Source organism: Hippocampus comes, unplaced genomic scaffold, assembly GCF_001891065.2.
Source record: "Hippocampus comes isolate QL1 unplaced genomic scaffold, H_comes_QL1_v1.1 scaffold246, whole genome shotgun sequence".
NCBI classification, from domain to species: Eukaryota; Metazoa; Chordata; class Actinopteri; order Syngnathiformes; family Syngnathidae; genus Hippocampus; species Hippocampus comes.
Window position 1 is genome coordinate 687395 of NW_017806220.1, and position 17115 is coordinate 704509.

General features: G+C 46.2%; 3 protein-coding genes across 4 annotated transcripts; 1 reads left to right on the forward strand and 2 right to left on the reverse strand.

Moving 5' to 3' along the window:
* Nucleotides 1–333: 333 nt before the first annotated feature.
* On the reverse strand, nt 334–6453 carry ovol1a (ovo-like zinc finger 1a). 2 transcript variants are annotated; one of them, XM_019856024.1, is made up of 6 exons: nt 5631–6453; nt 2120–2349; nt 1513–1704; nt 1274–1418; nt 605–1003; nt 334–548 (listed from the first exon to the last, which is right to left on the reverse strand). In XM_019856024.1, exons 1-5 carry the CDS (start codon nt 5728–5730, stop codon nt 678–680), a joined length of 993 nt encoding a protein of 330 aa, XP_019711583.1. In that variant the 5' UTR covers nt 5731–6453; the 3' UTR covers nt 334–548; nt 605–677. The 2 variants fall into 2 exon arrangements, with proteins under 2 accessions (XP_019711583.1, XP_019711585.1); XM_019856026.1 differs by lacking the exon at nt 5631–6453 and adding an exon at nt 3477–4385.
* A 1296-nt stretch (nt 6454–7749) lies between these two features.
* On the forward strand, nt 7750–10902 carry cmasa (cytidine monophosphate N-acetylneuraminic acid synthetase a). Its single transcript, XM_019856023.1, has 8 exons — nt 7750–8068; nt 9037–9179; nt 9255–9410; nt 9482–9615; nt 9701–9795; nt 9860–10031; nt 10102–10267; nt 10369–10902. Exons 1-8 carry the CDS (start codon nt 7845–7847, stop codon nt 10569–10571), a joined length of 1293 nt encoding a protein of 430 aa, XP_019711582.1. The 5' UTR covers nt 7750–7844; the 3' UTR covers nt 10572–10902.
* Nucleotides 10903–10905: 3 nt separating this feature from the next.
* On the reverse strand, nt 10906–17072 carry LOC109506932 (butyrophilin subfamily 2 member A2-like; the record flags this gene model as incomplete). The annotated part of the gene is made up of 10 exons (XM_019855979.1): nt 10906–11300; nt 12465–12583; nt 12649–12759; nt 12838–12902; nt 12993–13019; nt 14848–14895; nt 15072–15242; nt 15333–15453; nt 16609–16842; nt 16947–17072. Coding segments are annotated over 10 exons (1272 nt in total), but the record flags the coding sequence as incomplete, so codon positions are not given.
* Between the last annotated feature and the right edge of the window lie 43 nt (nt 17073–17115).

A 17115-nucleotide genomic window follows, 5' to 3' on the forward strand; every position in this document is an offset into this window, starting at 1 on the left:
AACATTTTCAATTTGAATGATTTGATGAATGAAAGGATAGTCTTTTGTAACCACGTATTTGGTTTGTGAGTCATTTCACATTTTATCTGATTGACTTTTCCTGACAGTTACCCTGTTGCGATCGTCCCATGTGGAATTTCCATACCGTTATCCATGCGTCCTCCTTCACATGTCCTCAAGCTAAGAAGGCAGTTGCTGGATTCCTCCAACAAGACCTGACAAGAGACCAGGAATCCGACCGCACCCTCTCATCCAGCTCGGTCACGTGATCGGCGTCTCCGCTTTGCAAGTGTTTGCAGAACCGCTTGATGAATACAACACCAAGAGAACTGCATTGTGATTTCATCTCAATGTCCCTTTTAATCAATAAAGTTGTTTTTCATAGAAAATTCATATTAAGTTGCCTTATAATAAGTCCCGCGGGTCATATTCACATGCAGTAAAAAAGTGTAAAAATATGTTTATAGGTAATCCCAGGCGAATCCCATGGAGAAATCAAACTGCTTGTTGTGCTTTTCATACACATATTGTACATAATGCACGCGCGCGCACACGCACACACACACACGCACACACACGCGCACACACACACACACACACACACACACACACACACACACACACACACACACACACACACTCGTTGCAATGAGTCCTTTTGGCTCCTTGTCCTCACATCACTGGCCTGCTGATCCGGTGGTGTCGTCACTATCGGCTCCTTGCGGGGAGCCTGGTGTGGACTCGCCGTCCCCTCCCCCAACCCCCCGCCGCGCCCCCTTGCCCTTCAAGAGGGCACTGTCGGGGTGCATGGAGTGCAGGTGCAGGAGCAGCTCGTCCTGGGTGGCCGCCGTGTGGCCGCACTCTTCGCACACGTACAGCTTGTTGCGGCGCTCCTTGTAGGCGTACTGCAGCGTCACGCTGTGGATCTTCTTCATGTGGGACTCCAGCGAGCAGCGCTGCGTGAAGGCCTTGTCGCACAGCTCACACTTGTACGGCCGCACTCCTGCGCGGACAAAGACGTCAACATCTTGGCGCGGTGCGTATGGAAAGCTGTTTGGAATATTGTCGATATCCATCTTGAGGTCCGCGTACCAGGAATCTCCTTGTCCTTACTAGAAAAATGATGTGGCGCTCCGGGACGAACAACTGTGTCTAAGTAGGCACATTTTTACCACTACTATTACCACTTTCGGCCCTGTTCTATGTAAGTGCTGAATTGTCATCCTAGTATCTGGACCTTAAGAGGACATTATCTTGTGCCCATGTGACATACCTGTGTGTGTGCGCACATGCCTCTTGAGGTCGAAGGTGTCGTTGAATCCTTTACCGCAGAAGCTGCACAGGTGGCGCTTGGTCTCGTTGTGACACTTCATGTGTCTGTTTAACATGCGCTGGTACTGGAACGTCTTGTGGCAAATCTAAACCCAAACAAAAGACGGACGTTAAGATGTGCACCAGCGTCCCACCCACCCCACAAAAGCTCCGCACCCAAGAAGGTGGTCCCGGGGTTACCTGACAAGCGTAAGGCGGAGCCGTCCCGCTCACGGAGGTCTGACCCGGCGATCGTACCACCGAGGAGGCAAACCCGGCAGGGGTGGACACTGTCGTCATGGCAACGGGTGTCTCGGTGGCGTGTGGCAGCATCAGCGGGTTCAAGGTTGTAAGATGAAGGTCGGGGTCAGATAGCAATTCGCCGGTGGTCACCTGAAATGGGAAACAAAGAAGCTACTTCCTGTCTATACTGGTCTATCAGAGCCTCATCCGTTTACATTTTGCAGGCTGCTGTGGATGTCAGATTTTTTGGGCCAATGAGGTGTTAGTTGGCATGTCAATCTAATCTGACCGGTGGCTTTCAGAATCAGCAGTTCTGGCCCATAGAACTGCAACTATATTAGCAATGGGACTGTTTCTTCAATCAATCAGATTTCAAATTCACCTCACAGGGCCCACAATTGTTAAAAAATTTCCAAACTCTGATTGGTTGCTCAGAACAGTTCAAGCTCGAAAGGCAAACCATGTAAAGTTTAGTTGATCCCAGCAAAGCCCGAAAACGCATCAAACCAGACCGATGGATCGGCAACCTATTCTGTAGAAATGAAAGCGAGCCGAGCCTCCTCACCTTTATTTTGGAGCGGACAAACACCAGACCGCCATGCGACTTCCTCAAGGCTTCCGTCCTCTCATCCGGGTGGGCCGTCGGACTCAGTGGCCGGCCCAGCGCTGTGCAGGACGGTAGCTCGGCGTATGCCTGCCGTTCGGGCAGCGATTGCTTGGCCAAGCAGAGCGGCGCCACCTCCGCTGGACTTGCTTTGTCCTCGATCATCAAGACGGACGGCGGGAAGATGGAGACTGAACAAAGATTTTTTTTTGGGGGGGGGGGGGGGGACGTTAGTCATATCTTTTTTTAAGCAGAAGCTTTGAACGGTAACTTATGAGTAGACACTACGAAGAAACCATGTTGGACCCGTCTGACCAGACAGGCCTGCAGGACCAGCTCCTTTCATCTTAGTGTGTGTGTGTGTGTGTGTGTGTGTGTGTGTGTGTGTGTGTGTGTGTGTGTGTGTGTGTGCCCACACGAAACCCAAAGTGAAATGCAAATAGGCGATGCAAATGGTGTGCTCTGCAGCTATTGTCAACTAAAGGGGGCCTTTTGGATGGGGAGCTCGCCTATTTGTGACACGTCACAATCTGGAAGTGGTGACATTGAGCGCTTAAACATCTTTGTAATGAGTGCCGATAGTTTCCGTGGTGACTGCTGCAGGCTGGATATTTAATCTCATCTTATTGTTTGCTCAGCCCGCCCCCTTTGCCAAAGAATGAATGCACGTGTGTGCGTGTGTAGCACTGGTGGTGTTGGGGTGGGGGTCGGTAAGTAAGAGAGAAGAGGGAAAACTTGACGTGACTTGTTAGCATAATTCGCACTTCATATTTTCATGTCATTCAAGCTCGTTCAGATGGGAGAGTCTGGTCGTGTGTGCGTGTGCGTGCGCATGTGAGTGTGCGTGTGTGTGTGTGTGTGTGTGTGTGTGTGTGTGTGTGTGTGTGTGTGTGTGTGTGTGTGTGCGCGTGTGCGTGCACGTGTGGGTGTGTTTGCTCAAGGTGTATAGCGTCTGCAGGGTCCGTTATAACTCCTGGCGTCCAATAAACATTAACCTTGTGGAGGAAGTGTAAGACACACACACACACACACACACACACACACACACACACACACACACACACACACACACACACACACACACACGCGCACACTTGATCTATCAAAATAACCCAACATGTTAATTATGTTTTGTTGTTACATCCTTTGTCCACCAGAGGCAGTGGAGGTGAGAGTCCAACGAGGAAGCCACTCACTTTTATATAAAATACTCGGTTAGCATGTTAGTTTATCATGAGTCATAACAGCGAAACGTCAGCGTCAAGGAAAATAGACGAATGGAGAGATTTCGACAAAGAAACGGCAAGATTGTACGTACCAAAACATACCCGTCACGGGCAAGTAACAATGCCCAGGATGCCTAGCTTAGCATGTTAGCTTAAAGTGAGGCTAAACGTGAAATGTCAGTGTCAAGTTCAAAGCGTTGTTGTTGAGGATTCAAAAAAAGCGATTGGATTGGACGTAAAGTTATTTCCATGAAAACAACACGCTGCTCATTGACATGAAGAGGATTTCTGGTGAATTTAGAAAATAACAAATGCTGGAGACTGTCAAGTTAAAAACACTCCAGGTGATTTTGGAACTTTGCACACAGGCACACATTTAAACCTACACGGGTCGGGCAGGTAGAGCAAGTAACGGCACATACCACAAGTCTGGTGGAGACCGTTGTTGGGCTTGGTGGAATCAGCTTTGAGTGTGCAGAAAATTATTCATACATCCTCCTTCCTTCTACTGCTTACTAGGGCTGACCAATTTTGAAAAACAATCGAATGACATTTTTTTCCCCCTCAATCCTGCAAGTGAGATTTAATAGGTGTTTTTTTTTTCTCAATGTCCTCTTCACATGGATTTTTTTTCAACAAATACATTGATGCATAAACATTTTAGCTTGATAGGTTAGGCTTCCGCTAAAAGAGAGTCAACCAAACAAGTTTATTTTTCGAATTCGATGCAATTACACTTAACTGACTGAGCACTATGAATCGCAGTCTTTTCAGCCTTCACTCCGACATCTTCGAAAAAATTCTACCAAAGAAACGTGTGGCGTAACACAAGTACAGTTAGTCATAAATCAGATGACAACAATCATGCAAACAAATGTGTGGCTGTGTCATCACCTCAACTTTTTATGTTTCATGAAATGATGATTTGTAAAGAATCAGGATTTGCACCGCACTTCTTATGCATGCATCTTATCCAGACACTAATAAATAAATGAAATATACATATATGAAAAAATAAAGCCTACCAACCAACAGTGATGAAGAAGAGGTTTTTTTTCCTCTTTCCAAATTGCAGCCATTGACATTTGAAAAGTGTATTCTTTGTCAATGGGATTCATTGTTCAGCCTTACACTTGGTTTTCTGCCTTCCTTCCCTCAAATTTAAAAAAAAAAAAACTATTTTGATAAGAGTACCACTTCTTTTGGCCCACCCTGCACATTAAGATGCCACACTAGTAGTTGTGATCCATGCAGAGCAATGATGACAAAGTAATGGGTGTCGTCTGTTATTTGTTATCTGATGTTGACAGTCAAACGCAACAATGGGGATTGTTGTCTTGAGGGGGTGCGCTTCAATGTAAAGTTGGTGTGTTGAGAGGGAGCAGGAGGGCAAAGCAACAGCAAGTGGGGGTGCGGGGGGGCAAAAGTATACATTTTTTAAAATTGTTATAATGATTTGAGCAGGAATAACAGACGCCTGGAATTTGTTTCCCGCTGTGTGGTGGGAATTAACGAAGTACAAATACTTTGTCAGTAAATTTGCAAGCTGTATGTTGATTTTTTTTTTCATGTGAAGTTCTGACCACTTTTTACATTTACTCACATTCGCAGATACATGTACTTTTGACAGATCATGACTTTTTTTCCCCAAACCCCACGTAAAAAATATATATATATAACTAGAGAGCGGTAAATAGAGATTTGAAGAAGAAAGATAGCCCTAATCGCTAGCCTCATTTAAGAGATTTTTTAATGTTGTATTGTAATGAATGTGTTCTGTCTCGTGCCAGCCTGCAAAACCACCAGCTTGAGGTGCATGTTCAAAAATTGTATAGTTTAAAAAAAAAGAGAGAGTTAAGATGCATTTTTTTCAGTTGTTGTCATGAACTAATTGATCATTTTTGCTGTTGGTGTCAGCGAATGTTAATAAAGATGTTGTTTTGATTGGCCAGTGTTTCCCCCACCTCAGTGATCACGTTCATACAACTAATTGGTGGAGAAATGCCCCCACCCCTAGCCCATAAATTTGCAAAACAGGTATGGAACGGTATTTTTTCTACTTTTCGGAAATATATTTCGGTGTTTACATGAATAAAGGAGTTCGATCAGTCTTTTGCCATTTGCTTTGAACCCGTTACTCGGCCGCTCGGTCCCGTTAGAACGCTGCCCCCACCCGCCCCCCACTAGGTCGGGACCCGAGAGCAGGCGGAACCGGAGAGCTCCCAGCCCGGCTAGCGAGCTCTCACCTGGGATGTAAACGTCTCCTCGCTCGTGGTCCGGCACCTCGCTCCAGTTCCGCTTGCCCGGCGAAACGTTGGCCTTCTTCACCAGGAAGGCTCGGGGCATGTTGAGTCCAACTCTTTTCTTCTTCTTCCTTTCGTCTTCTTTTCTTGTTCCTCCGCCTGCGCACACCTGAGCTTCTTCTCCCTCCGCCAAGTGGCACGCAGGTGAGGAGTCCACCTGAGCTAAAGTCCGTTATTCCCCGCACGGAGGGAGGGGGGGTGCGACGACGACTGTCCACGCACCAACACGCACACGCGAGCAGCCCCGGGGTCGCGATAACTTTTGGCGGATCGAGCGGTACGGCCACGCACGGGAGCACAGGTAGTCGCTTTGAGAACAGGGCGAGCGACGGCAGCGCGCATGCGCCTCAGAAATAACGGTGACAAGGAGAGGAAGAAAAAGAAGAAGCAGGGAGAAGGGAGTCGCTCTCTTCGGGGCGGAGGCCTCAGTTTACCTGCTCGACCGGTTCGCCCGCCTTTTCCACTGTGCCACGAAGGAGGGCTGCAAATGGACTCGCCCGCGTCATCGTCACAAATCTCCATCGCGCTGAAAAATGGGCCCGCTGCTCACGATAGTGGACAGAAACAAAAGAAAGAAAAAAAACAATATAAAACAAGGGGCAAGAGTATCTCACAAGAAAAAAAAAGGAAGTTAAAAATGACACTAAAAAGACTTATTTGTCGGTTGCACATGATTAAATTGTGGTAAAGAGTTCAACCCTCATGGCTTCCAAATTAACGGAATAATAGCACGTTTTCATCATGTGCAACTGATGCACATCGTCGAATTGTGTACAGCTCTTTGTGTGCTCTATAAATACAGTTGAGTTGAGTTGAATTAAGAGAATTCAAATGACTTTTTTTAACATATTTTTTTCAAGCTAACATATATATGAAAGCTAAACACTCAAAAATGCATATTTTGCTGAGTGGCAAACAAAGCGGGGAAAAAAACAAACAATGGCCGTGGCTAGCTCATAAGAAAAAAAAATGAAGCTGTAAATACACCTGATTAAAATGTGTTAAATAATTTAGCCCTCTTTGCCTCACGTTTTAATCATGTGCAACCAATGCGCATGGTTGAATCAAGTAAATTATATGACAAAAAGGAAGCTAAAAACACAAGGTAAACTAACTTTTAAAAAATACAAGCTAAAACAAATAGCATGCCTCTTAGCTCTCATAGCACGTAAGCGGTTAGGTGAGGTCACACACATGTAAGAGTTGCCACAGTGTTGACGAACAAGTCTTGTACTCTCAGATTTGCTACATGAAATTCTCACTTGACTCAATGGTATCTGCACTACTCATATATATCCCCCTTTCCCATACATTAATTGATGTTTTACAATTAATGTCGTGTGGGTGGGGGAGGGGACTACATGGAATGTTTGGCACTGCACAATATTGGGCTAAATGCTCACACAAGCTGCAATGCTTTTAACGGCTCCAGTGTACATGCGTCACGTAGGAGAGGCTGATGGGTGTGTGGTATGCTGCCCGGGCGGTCCAAGGAGTTTAGGCCTTCAGAGCACAGGGACTTCCTCCACATCTCCATGACCGTCAACCTCTTCCCTTTCACTGGTTTTGCCCAACATGGACAAGCTTTTCTATAGTTGACAACTGCACACATTCAACTTTTTGGATGGGAGAGTCAACTGTGAGCGACTACTTGCATGCATATACTCTATTTCATTTGAGCCTAATTCCTCCATGATAGGAGGAAATACTGGTCAGGTAGCATACCTGTCAGTGTGTATGTTTCTGAAAGAGACTGTTGTACTTAGTGCCGAACAGTGACAGTCTGTCTCCATGTGTCCTGACATTGACTGCTGACCACTCCATAAGTTGTCTTGTGCTTTTGTGTTTTGTAAGCCGCCTCTTGGCCAAAAGTTATCTGCCTTTTGACCAAGAAGGTTGGATGAATTAATGGTTGGTTTATATAACCAACCAAACAAACAACCAACCAACCAAACACACAAACAAACATCTCATGTCATGTCGATCATCTCAATTCCAAACATGCTTTACTGTAACTGACCAACAGGGAGCAACAATGAGCATTCCTGTATCTGGAGCGCCGAAGAAGAGCCCAACCTGGAAGCGTCCGTCAGCACACGCCCTTTTCAGACTTTCCCTGTTGTTCCGTATCGACATAACTTTCTGCTCTTATCCATTATGTCGTCCCGGAAGCGATTTGTGGCCGGCGAAGAGATGGCCGGCGGTGAGGGGGCCGGTGGCAAGTTGAGCAAGGCGGGAAGCGGGAAACGACACATCGCCGCACTCGTCCTGGCGAGGGGCGGAAGCAAAGGGATCCCCTTGAAGAACATCAAGATGCTAGCCGGGGTGCCGCTCATCGGATGGGTCCTCAGAGCAGCGGTGGACTCCGAACTGTTTGACAGGTACGCCCACCTGATATATTGTTGCGATGGTGAAGCTGCACGTTTGCCGGCATGCTTTGCAGCCCCCGTGACTTGTCAACCGAACTAAAAACTAAAGCCTTGCTCCTTTGGTTGTTTCAGCCTTTTTTTGTGTGTGTGTGTGCATACCCAAACAAACGACTTGAGATCAGATGCAGACAGCATCGGTTTGCGTTGGGCTTCAAAAAAAATTTTCAGTGAAGCTGATCGGAGGTTGGTTGGGTGGCATTTCTGTCACAACAAAGGGCGGGATTATCTTGCTGACAACTGAATAAAAGGTCTTATCAACCGCAGTGAAATATGCCAGTCATGCAGTCTTGTAGATATTACAGGAGCTTTCGTGTTTCAGCATCTGTAATATAGGCAGAACAGCAATGACATTCGGTGCAAAGGCTCCATGGAAGATCAGAACATGATACTCCAGTCCTAAAGGTGTTCCACTGGCTACTAGTCAGATGTAGAAGAGATTTTAAAACTCTGCTACTGATCTATAAATCGCTGAAAGCTTTAGATTCTTGTTCAAGAAATGCCTCTCAAATACAAACACAGTAGGGCTCTAAAGGCCTGCAAAATCTTGTCAATTAGTGGAGCCTCGCATTAAAAGCAAACAAGGTGAAGCAGCATTGGGCTGTTATGCTGCATGGAAATGGAACAGGAGTGAAGTCATCCTCAAGTGTGAATGCTTTTAAATCCAGGTTATGAACTGTGCTCTTTCAAAGCATTTTAAAAGTCATGTTCTCCAAAATCATGTTCTTTGCACTATCTGTTAGTAATTTTATGAAGCTATTACTTATTTTGCTTTTAAATGTCTTCAAATCTTGTTTGTAAATACTTTTGATTTAGCATATTGAGTTACCTTGTGGATGAAATGAACAATACGGATAAAGTTGCTGTGCCTTGTCCTCGTGTTTTTCTTTTCTTTTAAACGTCTGTCCACATTTTGTACATAGTGTTTGGGTGTCAACTGATCATGACAAGATCGAGGAGGTGGCCTTGGCTTGGGGTGCCCAAGTTCACCGCCGGAGTCCCGAAGTCTCCCGAGACTCTTCGTCGTCGCTTGAGACCATGCAGGAGTTTATCCGACTCAATCCACGTACGAAATGGCGGGCTTTGAATATTTTGTTGAGCAGAAGCTCTGCGGAAAAGGAACGTTTTTCTTTGTTTGCAGAGGTGGACATCGTGTGCCACATCCAGGCCACGTCGCCGTGTCTCCACCCATTCCACCTCAAGGAGGCCTTGGAGTTGATCACCCTGCATGACTATGACTCTGTCTTCGCGGTGGTCCGCAGGCACCAGTTCCGCTGGAAGGAGGTCAAGAAAGGAAGTAGGAGAACCCTCCGCGCCGTGCCACTCGTTTCGCCGCTGTCCTTTCAAAATTGCTGCTCCTCCCCTCAGGTCGTGAATTGACCAAAGCCTTCAACCTGGACCCATCCAACCGCCCTCGGCGTCAGGACTGGGATGGCGAGCTGTGTGAGAACGGCTCATTCTACATTAACACCAGAGAGCTCATCGTGCAGGGGCACCCGCAGGTGAACTCCAAACAGTTGCTGTGTCGTGGGACTCCTCCAAAGGAATTATGAGAGCACAAGACTGAACAAGACCTCTGTTGTCCAGAGTGGGAAGGTCTCCTACTACGAGATGCTTCCAGAGTACAGCGTGGACATTGACGTCGACATCGACTGGCCTGTCGCAGAGCAGAGGGTCCTCAGGTAAAAAACAAATCAAGTACTTCCTGTAGATCAGGCATGTCCAACTCGGTGCACCGTTTCGCAGATACGGCTACTTTGGCCGGGGGACTCCGGAAGTGGTTCGCCTGATGTTCTGTAAAGTGTCGGGATGTTTAACGGACGGAAAGATCTACCTGTCGGCGGGCGGAGACGAGATGATGTCCATCAACAGCCGAGACACCGCCGCCATCCGCATGCTGCAGAAAGAGGACGTGGAGGTCGTTTGCACGCGGCCCTGCCGAGCCGCCTCCCGGCTCTTCTCCACTTGACGCGCGCGCTCGTTCGCAGGTGGTGCTGTTAACCTCCTCCGAGGACCCGGTGGAGCAGACGTTGGCCGACAAATTGGCCAAGTGGACGGGCTGCCAGGTGATGCGGGTGGGAGCCGAGCCCATCGACGATTTGGCGTCCGCGTTGGAGTCCAGGAAGTTGGTTTGGAAGGATGTGGCATACATGGGTAATGCGGCTCTCTGTTTGCATCCCTGTTGACAACTTGGGGAAACGGCACATGTACGTTTTCCAAGCCGCCCTCCCTGACGTCCTTCCGTCTGTGGTCAGGTAACGACGCACCGGATGTGGACTGCCTCAACCTGGCCGGCTTGAGCGCTGTGCCCGCCGACGCGCCGACGGTGGCCATCAACGCATGCAAGTACACCTGCCGCTGCGTGGGCGGCAACGGCGTCGTCCGGGAGTTTGCCGAGCACATTCTGATGCAGAAGGCGAAGGCCAAGTCTCAACTGAAGCAGGACCGCATCAACTGACATTAGATGCTGAAACTTGACTTTTTTTTTTTTTTGTGATTAGAATCGAAGACTGAATCAAGGCTTGCTTGTTTCGCTGCGTTACAATCAAGTTTCACTCCACTTTGTAATTTGTGGTGTTGAAGTTATGAAGCAACTGTGGGCATGTGCTATTCAAGCCCGTCACAATGAAGGATTGAGGTGGCATGCCCACGAAGTATGCTAATGCTAGTAGCTAGTAGCTCACCCCCCTCCCCACAATCCCTGCATTAAAGTCAGTAATTTCACAAAATTGAGAGAATTAAAAATTGTTTGCAACAGTAAAAAAAAAAAAAGATCATTTCAGTTACAATCATCAAGTTGTACATTGTCTTTGCTTTTTTAAATGCTTGCATGAATAACTTTGAAATAGGACACCGTTTTAATCGATTGAAGAAATCCAGCAAGAAGAATCAACGTGAAATCAAGTGCGGCGGCGGAACGGGACTTATTGGTTTGGTTCATTCCGACACGTCGACTGGCGTGATGACGAGCGGCCCGTCGTTCTTTCCGGATCTGTTGGTGCAGGGGCTAAAGAACGGGAAGATGCACTCTGTGAACGTGTCGTTGAACGTATAGATGTGGATTTTGGCGTCCACGTTGTAGAAGGAAACCTGTCCTCGATCAAAGTCGACAAATACTCCAATCTTGTTGGGTCGGAGGTTGAGGTGAACGTCGGTGGATGGCTCGGTGCGAAAGGCGTACTTGTTCCTGAGGGTGGGACATGATGTTTGTTTAAAGCGGTTGTACGCTACTCACCCGAAAAAAATGTGGGGTTAATTTCAGGATGAACCAAAACTGACATTTATAGGTGAACTCAACACTGAATTGGAAAATTGTGAAAAAAAATGTAGTTTGCGTCTCACACCGGGCGATTGATCAACTTGCTGGAATGGGGGGGAAAAATGGGACCCCTGGTGGCATAATCGGGAAGCAACATTGTGAGCCGCCACGCATGGTCGTAGGAAGGACTTGTACTCCGCAATAGCAAACGACTGGTTGCATCCTCTTCCCAAATGTGTTCTCAAACTCGTGGAGCCACGAGTGACGCAATACATCAAACAAAGAGCTGACTAAGCGGTTTGGGAGGAGGAAATGAATCTGCACGCAAATCGACCGTGACTGATGTGTTCCTTCTGCATGAAACATGACTAGAGATCCATTTTTAACAAAACAGGTTTACTCAAATGTAACCAAACAATTCTTACCCGGTACTGTGCCAGATTTTCAATCTTGAAGCACATCACTTCCACAGAGGGAAGAGGCGGAGTTTTAAAACTCCTGATGACGATCTTCAAGGTTATTTTCAACGCTTCTATTTGGTTAATAAGACTGGTCAACAAATCTTTCCTTTTTAAAAGAAATATTTTTAAAGAGATACAAGTAAACTTTTCTTGATTTTTTTTTTTGCACTGACTGAATCACCCTCGTTTTTTTCCTCTAGCACGTCAGATTCTCATAATAACAAATAATATGTCATATAGTCATATAGAATTAAGCGTTCGATTCAGATAACAGGAAGATTTTTTTTTCTTAAATGTCACAGATATAAATTGTAAAATTTGTATTGCGCAAGCTTATGAAGGTGAAAAGACATCACCATCAAAATTACATTTGAGTACTCAAAGCCAACTTTGATTGAAATTTCCTGTTGACCGGTATAAGATACTTGACTTTATGTACAGCACTTTATCTGCAGCTGTGGTTGTTTTCAAAGTGCTGTATAAATAAGGTTGAGCTGAGTGTATTTTCGGTTCACCCTGAAATTTCCCTTGATAGTACAACATGTAAAACATGTTTTGTTTTTTTTTTTTTTTGGGGGGGGAGGCTGAACAATCTATTTATTAGCTTTACTTGGGTATCCTAATGACTCACTTGTCTCTCAAGCTGAGGAACCAGTATCCATTATTTGGCGTCACGTCAATCTTGCCTTTCCTGTTGATGGATTGCCTGGCGACGCCCAAATCCCAGTCCGTCTTCCCGCCCACTTGGACCTGACGCGGAGGACGCTTTCAGACCGACGCCGCCGCACGTCATGACGGCGAACGTGCGGGCTTACCTCCCAGTAGTGTCGCCCGGAGGTGATGGCCTCCCTCCCCAGGACGCACACGACGCGATCAAACCGCTCGACGTTGTCCGGAAGTAGCTGGTGCCGGTCGCCGCACCACACCTGCACAAAGCAGAACAACCACGTGAGGCGGGATGGCTCCTCAAAACCCCGTTCTGGTGGACGGCGTCGACGCCTCACGCTCTTCATGTCGTCGGACAGAAGCAGTCTGGGGTGGGCCGTGTTGCAGTCCAGTGTGACGTCCACTGCGGGACGTGGAAAAAGAAAAGCCCGACGTTAGGCATGAGGGGCTGCATGTAATCCAGCGTGTATGCGGCACCGCTTGGTCACCCTACCTGCAAACTCCTGCACCCTTCTCATCCCTGTGGAGAAGCGGACATGTTAGGACGCCACAAGAGCTTGTGTATGTGTGTGTCTGTGTGTATATATATATATATATATATATATACACACAGATTAAGTGAAATTGCGTAATTTAACCCAGAGGTGTCAAACGCATGGCCCGGGGGCCAGATCTGGCCCGCCACATCATTTTATTGGGCCCGCGAAAGCAAATCAAACATGTCCACTTCCATGATGCTTGCTAAAATCTCTACCAAAATTTAAAATTCTCATATTTAATACATTAGAGACATATTGTAACCATTTTCTTGTGATCAAACCCCTCATTACAGAAACTTAAACAATAGTTGAATAAATCGTTATTATATGGTTTCAGTCATAACGCTCCTCCAAGGGAAATGGTAACTAAAATGTGGCCCGCGACAAAAATGAGTTTGACACCCCTGATATATACAGTCGCCACCAAAAGTATTGGAACGGCAAGGTTAATTCATTTGTTTTTGCTGTACAGTACACGGAAAACATTTGGGTTTCCGATCAAAAGATGAATACCAGACGAACGTTTAGAATTCGAGCGTTTATGTCATGGTAGTACATCGAGATGTGTTTAGCAACCCACTTTGGAGCAAAAGTATTGGAACGGAGATTATGACATGAACTTCAAGCATTGAATGTTTGGTGGCATAACTCTTGAGTTACAATAACCGCATCAAACCAGCGACCCAAAGGCATTGCCAGACTGTTGCAAGCTTCATTTAAAATGCTTTTCCAGGCCTTTACTGCAGCCTCTTTCAATTCTTGTTTGTTTCTGGAGGTTTCCCCCTTCAGTCTCCTCTTCAGGAGGTGAAATGCAGGCGCTATTGGGTTTAGGTCCAGTGATTGACCTGTCACGTTTTTCCCTTGATGAAGTCCTTTATTGTGTTGGACTTTTGAACTTTTGTCTCGTATTCGTCTTTTGATATGGAACATAAATGTCTTCAGTACACAACAAAAATAAAGGACCTTGCTGTTCCAATACTTTTGGAGGGGACAGTACGGGGGTGAGTGTGTGTGTGTGTGTGTGTGTGTGTGTGTGTGTGTGTGTACCTGGGTTGTCCAAAGTTAGACCTGAGGCACGTTTCTATATGACAATAAAACTTCATATTGTAATAATAAAATAAAACCATGTCACAAAAGTTGAATGCAACAAGATTAAAACATATGTCGAAATACATGTAAAAAGTTTCATAAAAAAATTGTCACTTTTTTGTTTAAAAATGAATTTGAATCACATTTCGATGTATATATAAAGTTACAAGATATTATACGTCGAAATACATGTAAAAAGTTTCATAAGAAATTGTCACTTTTTTGTTTAAAAATGAATTTGAATATTACCAGAAATCACACTACTTACATACTTTTAAATAATAAAAATAATTTACAAAAAAAATCATAAATAAAAAATGTTTTTTTGAAAATGAAAAATCTTTTTTGTTGAATGTTACAAAACACCATATTATTTTTAAAGTACATATTTTTAAATAATAAAAATAATTTACAAAATTGTGACATGATTAATTTAAAAAAAATAAAAAAAATCAAATTAAAAATGTTTTTAGTTGAATGTTACAAAACACCATATTATTTTTAAAGTATATATTTTTAGACATCACACGGAAACTAAATTTTTGCTTTGTCGGCAGTAACACCAAGCTGAAACTTTTTTTTCGCCCCCATATGCTGATTCAACAGCATTTCAAATCCGTTTTAGCTGGTTTCTTAAAACACAAAAGTCCTTCTATTTCTGTATGCGGCCTTCGCTGGAAAAACTTTGGACATCCCTGGTGTATGCGGTGCGACACTCACTGGGCTGTGGACGCGCTGGACTGGTCTCCAGTGATGAGGCAGTGAAACCTGAAGAGTTTCAATGAATCAACGGACGAACAGAGCGACATTTTTGATGTTTCCAGACCAATTAAATGAAATTGCACAAATTCCTGCGGCACCCCATTGCGTTACAAACGTGATGGTAAACCCGCAGCATTGTCATGACAAAATCCCCAACCAGGAAAAAAGGCAGGTGGACTCACCCGTCTCGATGATGCCCCTCAGCTGCTCCTGAAACTTCTCCACCTCGCCTGCCAGCGACCTGTAGATGGCGTTGATCCCCAGATCGCACGAGATGGAAACACCCGACCAGTCGTTGGTGGGTAGAGGAGCAGTGACCGTAGCGAAATTCTGGGGCAGAATCAAGTTGGATCATTTTTGACATTGCCTCGATATTCACCTGGATGTACAAGTATGCTCTTTGTCCTTATTAGTAAGACAACGCGGCGCATCGGGAGAACGACGAGGGAACTTCTCCACCTCGCCTGCCAGCGACCCGTAGATGGCGTTGGTCCCCAGATCGCACGTGATGGAAACACCCGACCAATCGTTGGTGGGTAGAGGAGCAGTGACCGTAGCGAAATTCTGGCGCAGAATCAAGTTGGATCATTTTTGACATTGCCTCGATATTCACCTGGAGGTACGAGTATGCTCTTTGTCTTTATCAGTAAGACAACGCGGCGCATCGGGAGAACGACGAGGGCGAACTAGTCGAATGACTGTGCATTACTAGTAACATTTTTTTAAACAACAAGTACCCTTTTAGCTTATCAGGACACATTAAACCTTACTAGTAAACTACTGTGGTGCACTAGAAAAACTACGAGGTACAATAGAAGGCATGTGTCAGTAACTTCCTGCACATTGATCATTTTGCATCACGAGGAACATGCATGTTGGATGCATTAAAAACTCACACCTAGGGACAATTTAGAGTGCTCGATTAAGCCTGCCATGAATGTTTTTGGAACGCGGGAGGAAACCGAAGCACCCAGACAAAACCCACGCAGGCATGGGGAGAACACGCAAACTCCACACAAGGGAAGCCGCAGCCGGGATCGAGCCCTGCACCTCTGCACTGTGAGGTCGATGCGGTACCCACTTCACCACCGGGCTACATATATATAAATGAAAACAAAAACCATTCTCTTGTTGGCTTGGCATGGGTTCAGAGGTCCAATCCAATGCTGTGTCAACATGAGACAGACATCGGGACAAGCAAACAGAAGGGAGGAAGGGCAAAGGCGAAACTCATAATTGAGGACAGAACGCTGAGGTGATTGGCAGGAAAACGTAGAGGCAGGAAGGTCTGAGACAGGCAGAGTTGATAACGGGAGATCAATCCAAAGAATAATGCTGGGGAGTCTTGCATGAAAGCGAAACAATTTGGCCAAGAGTGGCTAGTGAGGTGGCCGCGGCTGACGAGCTGAGAAAAGAGGGGAGAGGTGAACGGAAAAACACTGAGAGCACCCAAGCAAACAACTTGCGACACCCACATGTTGGCATTTCTCTCCTTCATAACCGACATAGACCCAAAGTTCACCACCTAATCTTCGACTCAAAATCTGTGCTGATCTCATATACAATGTGATGCAACGTCGCCATCTATCGGGATCTGTTCGCGTTAGTCATGACAGCGGTTTCCAAACCTGAAACTCGCAGACATGCTGGGCGAGACGGTCGTAAATACATTTCGGATAAAGACGTGAATTTCGAGGAGCCCTCCGTAACACAGTTCACCTTGACACCGTGTAGGTGGTCATCCGTGGTCGAGAGTTGCGTGAGAGCGCTCTCCCGCCGCCGCAGCTCTTCCACCTCCTGCTCGAGCTGCCGTATCAAGGCATCCGCCTGGTTCGCCGCCGTCTGCCGGTTGGCCTGCATGACGTTCATCAGCTCCGCCTGCGCTCGTTCGATGGCCGCCGTCAGCGCCGAGAAAATGCAGACGCTGCCCATCGTCGCCCGCTCCACCACCAGCTGGTTCCACACAAAATACCCCAAAGAAACTTCTCAAAACAGACGGACAATTCCCTCCAGCGGAACGGGTCCAAAAACGCGAAGCGCGCACGTGGCTGACAGACCTCCAGTTGGGATACCGATGAGCGGATATCCTCAATCTTCACGAGTCTTTGTTGGATCATCTCCTGGGTCTTCGACTCCATCTCTTTGAGCTGGGCCTGCGTAAGCACACACGCACGCACACACGCACGCACGCACGCACGCACACACACACACACACACACACACACA